Source organism: Cyprinodon variegatus, unplaced genomic scaffold (genome assembly GCF_000732505.1).
Source record: "Cyprinodon variegatus isolate N-32 unplaced genomic scaffold, C_variegatus-1.0 Scaffold211, whole genome shotgun sequence".
Taxonomy (NCBI): domain Eukaryota; kingdom Metazoa; phylum Chordata; class Actinopteri; order Cyprinodontiformes; family Cyprinodontidae; genus Cyprinodon; species Cyprinodon variegatus.
In genome coordinates, this window is record NW_015150664.1 from 26,168 (window position 1) to 32,989 (window position 6,822).

A 6,822-nucleotide genomic window follows, 5' to 3' on the forward strand; every position below is an offset into this window, starting at 1 on the left:
ATAACCTTAATATCACAAGGCAAACCCATCTTGACAAAAGTTTTGTCTGTCTCACATGTATTTCAACATTCCATTCTTCAATTCATTGATCTCCTTGATTTTAGAAAAAAAACAACTCCAATTATCCTGTATTCTGAGCCGAATGACTGTGTCCTAAAAGTTAACAAAATTCTTTGGGATACCTTTACCTTTTGATTTAGAGCAAAATCTGCATATTTTAAAGAGTCCAACCAAAATTTTAAAGGTTAATTGTTTCCTGTAAGTTAATTAGAGGCAGTTCTGCACCCGCATTATGTTTTTAATCTGCTAACACAGGACTATATTCAGGACCTTTACCAAAGCTGTAAATGTAAATATGCAGAGTATAATTGTTTGGTTGAAATGTGCAAAACCAACTAAGTTGTATAGTTTGGCGAACTATATATCTCAGTGCCTTGTATTGAGACCAATTCCTCAAAGCCAAAATGGGTGAAATGTGGGTTACAGAAGAGCTTTGCCTTTTGCCAACATCTGTTCAGTGACTTTTAATTTCAGAGGTATATATTGGTAGTCAGGCTGTTTATGACCCTTTCTGTGATTGTTTCTGGTTTGTCTGAGTGTCATTATGTGAACCGCTCATATGTTGGCACTTCTCTTGGTGTGAGCGACTCGACAGCGTGGCACTCAGCTGGTCAGGACCGGAGGGGGTGTAAACTAAAGGAATGCTGCTCCTTCATGCAGTCTGTAATTTGGTGTCATCAAATCAGAGAGAAAAACAACAACACTCGAGAGCTGAGACAGATGTGTGTGTGTTTGAGAGAGAGAGGGGGTGTTTTGAGGGAAGTTCTGGGTGAGAAGTAAAGGGAGTCATGTGAGAGGAATAGGGCTGAGACAAAGAGAGGGAAATAAAATCAGATTAAAGGTTGCTGATGTGGGAAAAAGAAAAGGTGGAGAAATGATGAAGGACTTGGAGAGCGGAGGAAGATCTAAGTGTTGTGCGTAAAACCAAAAAATCTAATTTTGCTACAAAAGCTTTTATAATCCTCCTCACATTGAAGAATCTCTACACCCAACATCTGCTTTGGGCACACATCTGTGTGTATTTTGTTCTGTACACATAACTTTTCAGACTTCTTGTTGTTGTCTGGCTTTACAAAAAAAAAAAAAAAAACCTTTATTTTGATTCCACCTTATCAATCTTTTCATCTCTGTTTGTGGAAAACATCCCCACAGGATGATACTGCTTTTCTATGTTTGACCAAAGAAAGGGTTTTAAGTTTGAATATTCAAAGTAAATCTGCTTTAAAACTAAATCCCTTTTAAGAAACTTCTATCACCATTTAAAGTTATGAAACAAATTAGTCATACAAAAAGCAGCATTTACTCATGTAACAATTAAGCATCAAACAGCTGCTAGAAACTGTGTGGGCTTGCTTAACTTTTGTTACCGTGACTTCATTTAGATTTATAGAGAACTAAACTTATAAAAATCTTAATTGAGATGGATTTTCAATTTTTTCAAGTACATTAATCTAAATGCGGTAAACTGTAAACCACTTCAACATCATATCTATATGTATCCTGACCTGCTGTTTCAGACTGAACATTAAATCAACTTTTTTATGATCTAAGTTGTAATTTTTATCTAATTTTGGCTTCTGATGCAGTCTGGAAAAGAATGAAAAATGATTTGATTTAGGTCTGGACATTAATGAAAAAGAAAATAAGTATTTTCATTTTCTGAGATTACATTGCTCTGGGCAAAAATGGTGGACAGGTTGGAGGAAAGTAGGATTCTAGAAGAAGTACATGACCAATCTGAAGGAAATAAACCTATTGCTGAACAGGCATCTTTGGTTGCTGGTGAGATAACGTGGAGCAGGGTTCCTTGATTTCTCTTTGATGTCTTTTTTTCGTGCACCATTTACATTCATCCCTTTAATTCTTGGGTTTTCGATTCCATATTTAAAGCCTGACCTCTTTAGAAATTACTGCCATTACATAGGTTTATTGTTTTGTTCATAATATAAAGGAAACTAAAAGTGACTCAGAACTCTAGAGATCTGGAAATCTGTTATAAAAATTCTCCACCAAAAGTGAACAGAAACCCACTCGACTGATCCAGTTTCCATGGAATTAAGTTTACTGAACTTGGACCTTTAATGGAAGCTTAAAGTCATTTAAAACACAGCACAGATTTATATATATACATATATAACCTTTTACTTGTCTGAAAACATTGTATTACCTAAGTACACAACAGTTCCCCAGGCACTCATACTGAGGATTCAGGTAAAAGGTTTCCTGTCTGAGTGAGTGATAGTGGGATTTTCTTTGACAGCAAGAAGTGTGTCTGAGCTAACAAATGATAGATGTGTTTACAGGTTATCAGTGGTTAGTGAACTACAAGGCCGACTGGCGTGTTTCAACAGCATGTGTTAGGAATGTGCTGCAGGGAAACACGTGTGTGTTTGTTTGAAACTAAATAACTGACTGCCTGTATCTGAGGTTTAGCTCCTGTTTCCTACAAGGCATTGCTGTGTTGAGACATTCATTGGAGTCTTGGTTTATATATACAAAAGCTTAAAAAAAACAAAATAGGAAACCTTCCAAGCATTTTTTTTTTACATTAGTTTTTTTTAGAACTTGTTTTGTAACTGTTCCGATGATTATATATTTAATCTCGTGTTCTGATCTGCCATTTTTCGGAGTGGAAATATCTCCAAAGGTCTTTCTTCCTTGTATTTTTTGATAGCAGCGTTTGAACAGTTCTGTCTTTGTTTCGCAGGGCTGAGTGAATCAGGAAGGAGGAAACCTCCCTGAGCTCCAGCTTCTTCAATCTCTCATTAAGTAGCAAAAGGAGGTAAACATCCCATCAATGCTCTGTTTGATCTGTTACTTATAAGTCACCTTTTCTTCTGGTCAGCATAGTGGTAGCAAGGATGTGTCATTACTTGCTAGAAACTGTTTATGTGCTGACTTGTCCTGCAGAATAAAAGTGCATTAATACATTTAATAACCTAGGCTTTTAAGGGAGTGGAAGAAGCGGACGGTTTGTTTTCAGCTTATTCTACTTAGATCAGAAATAATATGTTGTTATTATTAAAATATGAAAAGAAAAATGACGCAGTAGTATTTATCTTAGGTGTGTCTTTAGAAATAAGAGGTTTAATGCTATTTGTAAATACTTGATCTGTTGTTTATTTCTTACAAATCAAATAATTAAAACCTCTAAAGTGAGGAAAATATCTGCACTAGGATTTTAGATTATAATACCTGTCAATAATCATTTCTTTTACAACTGATGTTTTAACCAACATAGGTGCATTATTGTAGAAATAATTAATCTCTCTTGTCTTTCTTCAGCCTGGTCCATTGATTGGAGAGTTTTGGCACTGAAGGGGTTCAGTCTTGAAAAATGACCCAATCAGTGCAGGTTAATCCAAAAGTGCCTGGTAAGAACAGTTCTGCTTTTAACATTTTCTTGCTAAAATAAATACCGGTATAAAACATTTTCTGATTCATAATATCTCTAATGGTTTCATTTGGATGAAATAGAAACCATATTAATCCACATATTCAAAGTAATTAATCAAATTGGTGACATGAAGTCTTGAGTAAATAGCTTAAATGACACATGTAAAAACAAACATATTTACAGTTGTTTTTTTTTATATATAAAAAAAAAACTTTTGGTCATGAAAACTTAATGTTTTGAAAAAAACATCTCAGAGACATTGCTTAGTTAGTGTTACTTGTTCTTCCAAACCAATTGTTTTGAATCATAAAGGCTCTGGGAGTCCTTTCTATTCTCACTGAACTCCCTATTTTTCCTATATTTTTAGCTGGATACCAGTCAAGGGATTTTGAACATTTTAGAGCTTATTAATTTTGTAACTCCCATCAGGAAAGTCCTGGAACATCTCTCCAGCCACCATTACTTCATTTAAAATACTTATACCAGCCCTAACAAGCTTTACAGTAAACGAGCCCACACTATGATCCCATTTAAAATCTTCAGATACAGCAAGTTGTTTTCGTAGTGATGTCCAGAACTGTTAAAAAAGTTACGTCTTGACCTCTTCAGACCAGTTTATCTTCTCTAAGCATTTCCCTTGCTTTTCCTAATCATTGCAAAATTACTTAAAATTGTCTTTTCCCCAGCAGTTGATTGCTTTTAACAGAACGATATAGCTGTTATTTTCAGTTATTTCTAATGCTCTCAAGAGCTGCTAACTGATTATAAAATAAAAAGTATTTTGATTAATCTTTCTAACTTGAGCATTTAATTCTTTTACATGTTATTCTTTCCAACTCAAATAAAAAAACACTATAAATATGTTACCAGGAAGCTAGTAAGGAATCAAAATAAAATCACACTATAAATCTACCTTTATAAAACTTTTTTACTTTGTTTCCAACATTCATGAGACTTGAGCTTGCTTTGATGAGGGATGTGGGAAATGTGGGAAAACAGCTGATACCAGGATGTTCGCAGCCTTTCCGATGCATTCAGAGCTTCAAAAGTGTAGCTGTAACACGTTAACACCTCAGTCAATCTGTCTTTACATTATTTAATTTTTCTTTGTAGTTGCACCACTGTGGTAAAGATAAAAAACCTTTTATAGATCATTGGTTAAAATTAAATCTGCCGGTACTGATTACTATTTAGCACCACAATGTTGCTGGTTTAAAATTTCAAGCTTGATAATAATTCATTTAAAATTGATTGATTAAAAGCTAATTCAATTAGCAAGAGCACTGAGTGTTCTGACTTGGTCAAGTATGACCTCAATTCAAGCTTAATATAATATGACAGTTTCACTGAATCAGTGGTAAATAAATAAAACATTGCACATTAGTCAAACCAATTTTGTTAAATAATGAATAGTGATAAGAAGGTGTCCTGTGAATGTCCCTTTCTTTTCAGATTTAGGCTCTGCATTCATCTATTCAAGTAAGGAAGAGGCTGACCAGTCGGGCTCTTACTCCGTCCAGACTCCCTATGGATTCCAGCTTGACCTGGACTTCCTTAAATATGTTGAAGAAATAGAAAGTGGCCACAATCTCCGCCGGGCTCCCCTCAGCTCCCGGCGTCCTGGACGGGGGCTCAAGCTTTCCCAGAGGAGTTCAAGTGCTGGGGGACGCACCAGTGGCTGGACATCCACAGAATCTCTCGCCTCGCCAGTCAGTGAAGATGGCAGAGTACCCCCTCCCCCGCCGCCGCGTAACCGCCTCGGCTCAGCACCCTGCGAGGTGTTCTCCATTTCCCCCGTGAATCCTCTCATTGTGCCTCCCCTTTCTGCTGGGGCCAAAGTGCCACCCCCTCCACCGCAGCGAAACCCAAGAGTTGAGCGGACTCTACTGGAAACCAGTCTACGGCTTCAGCAGGAGCAAACCCACCAACACCAGAATGGTGGACGCCTCCAGCTCGCAGATCCTCCCAAACAGCTCACATCCTCCCTATCTATTCAGCCTCTGCAGAGCAGCTGGATTAAACCCAGTCCTCAGACCTCTGGGCGCAGCACTCCAGCTGCTGGCACCACAGTGACCCCAATCCCTCCCAGCCAGCTGCAGACAGTTAGAGAGCAGATGGCCACTGCCTTGAAGCAGCTGAAAGAGATGGAGGAAAGGGTGAAGGGTGTTCCTGCTCTTGAGAAAGAGCTGGCCAAGCTTCGTGCAGAAAAAGACATGCTTTTGTTAGCCTTAGAGGAGAAGAAAGTAGCCTTGGAGCTTTCCCAGCAGAGGCAACAGTCTAAAGAGTCTTCTACACAAACCACCGAGACCCCTAAGTCTGACCACAGCCGAGTGACTTCACCAACCACTACTGGACATAAAGGTCTAGTAAAATCAGGCGAATTAAAAAGACTGACTGAGAAATTTGAAGGAAAAGAGCTCAAGTCTCCCCCACCATTGACTAAAGTTTTACCACATTCTGCAGAAAAAGATAAGAAATCTGTTGCTGTTGGGGATAATGTGCCAATAACCTCTGTAGTTTTCTATTACAGGGAAGGTGTAAGAGATGCGTCTGTGTGCACAGAGGTGAACGTATGTGATAAAAGAACAGAAACAGACGCTACTGTGGTTCATGAGCAGGCAACACAGGTCGGAGCAATGACCAAGGAGGCTGAAGTTTGGGTCATGGAGTCGTTGCTTGGGCTGACTACAGAGACACAGAGGGAGATAGACACCTTACAGGACACCATTAAGTTCCAGCAGGAGTCTATAGTAGCTTTAGAGAATCGCCTTACTGTAGCGGACAAAGACATTGATCATCTCAGAACGCAGATTGATGAAAGAACCTCTAAAGTCACAGCTGAGAAGGGAGTGCTAGCAAAACCAGACATGAGAAATGCCCAGGTAGAAACTTCCCCTTCTGTGTTAAAGCATACTGCCACTATGTGCCAGCCTGAGGTAAAACACGTTTCTGTTGGCCAAGACTTGGGCACAGATCAGACAGAGCAGGGAACACAAACCGATGCTGTAGTAACAACACCAGAGCCAGAATCCGTCGAGAGGGTCAGCGTTGAGTGTCAGTGGGAGATCTTGAGTGAGGAAAATCCAGAGAAGCAGAAAGTTACAGTGCTAAAGAAGAGACAGCTGACCATTGCTGAATACAAGGTGTCGCCAGATGAAGCAGTTGTTGGTATAGAAGAGAAACAAACAGGGGAGCAAGAAGACGACCCCAGAGCCAGTGACTCAAAAACAGGTGAGCTCTTTGGGTTTATCTATGATAAGAAGGGTCCACCAATAAAAATTCCATCCATCCATCCATCCATCCATCCATCCATCCATCCATCCATCCATCCATCCATCCATCCATCCATCCATCCATCCATCCAT

General features: G+C 38.9%; 1 protein-coding gene across 1 annotated transcript in view; it reads left to right on the forward strand.

Moving 5' to 3' along the window:
* kank3 (KN motif and ankyrin repeat domains 3) overlaps positions 1–6,822 on the forward strand; it is a 41,370-nt gene that overhangs the window by 20,479 nt on the left and 14,069 nt on the right. The window contains exons 2-4 of the mRNA XM_015380336.1: positions 2,768–2,842; positions 3,346–3,434; positions 4,910–6,688. Coding sequence (XP_015235822.1) covers positions 3,398–3,434; positions 4,910–6,688 — 1,816 coding nt within the window. The 5' untranslated portion in view covers positions 2,768–2,842; positions 3,346–3,397. The remainder of the gene's footprint in view (positions 1–2,767; positions 2,843–3,345; positions 3,435–4,909; positions 6,689–6,822) is intronic.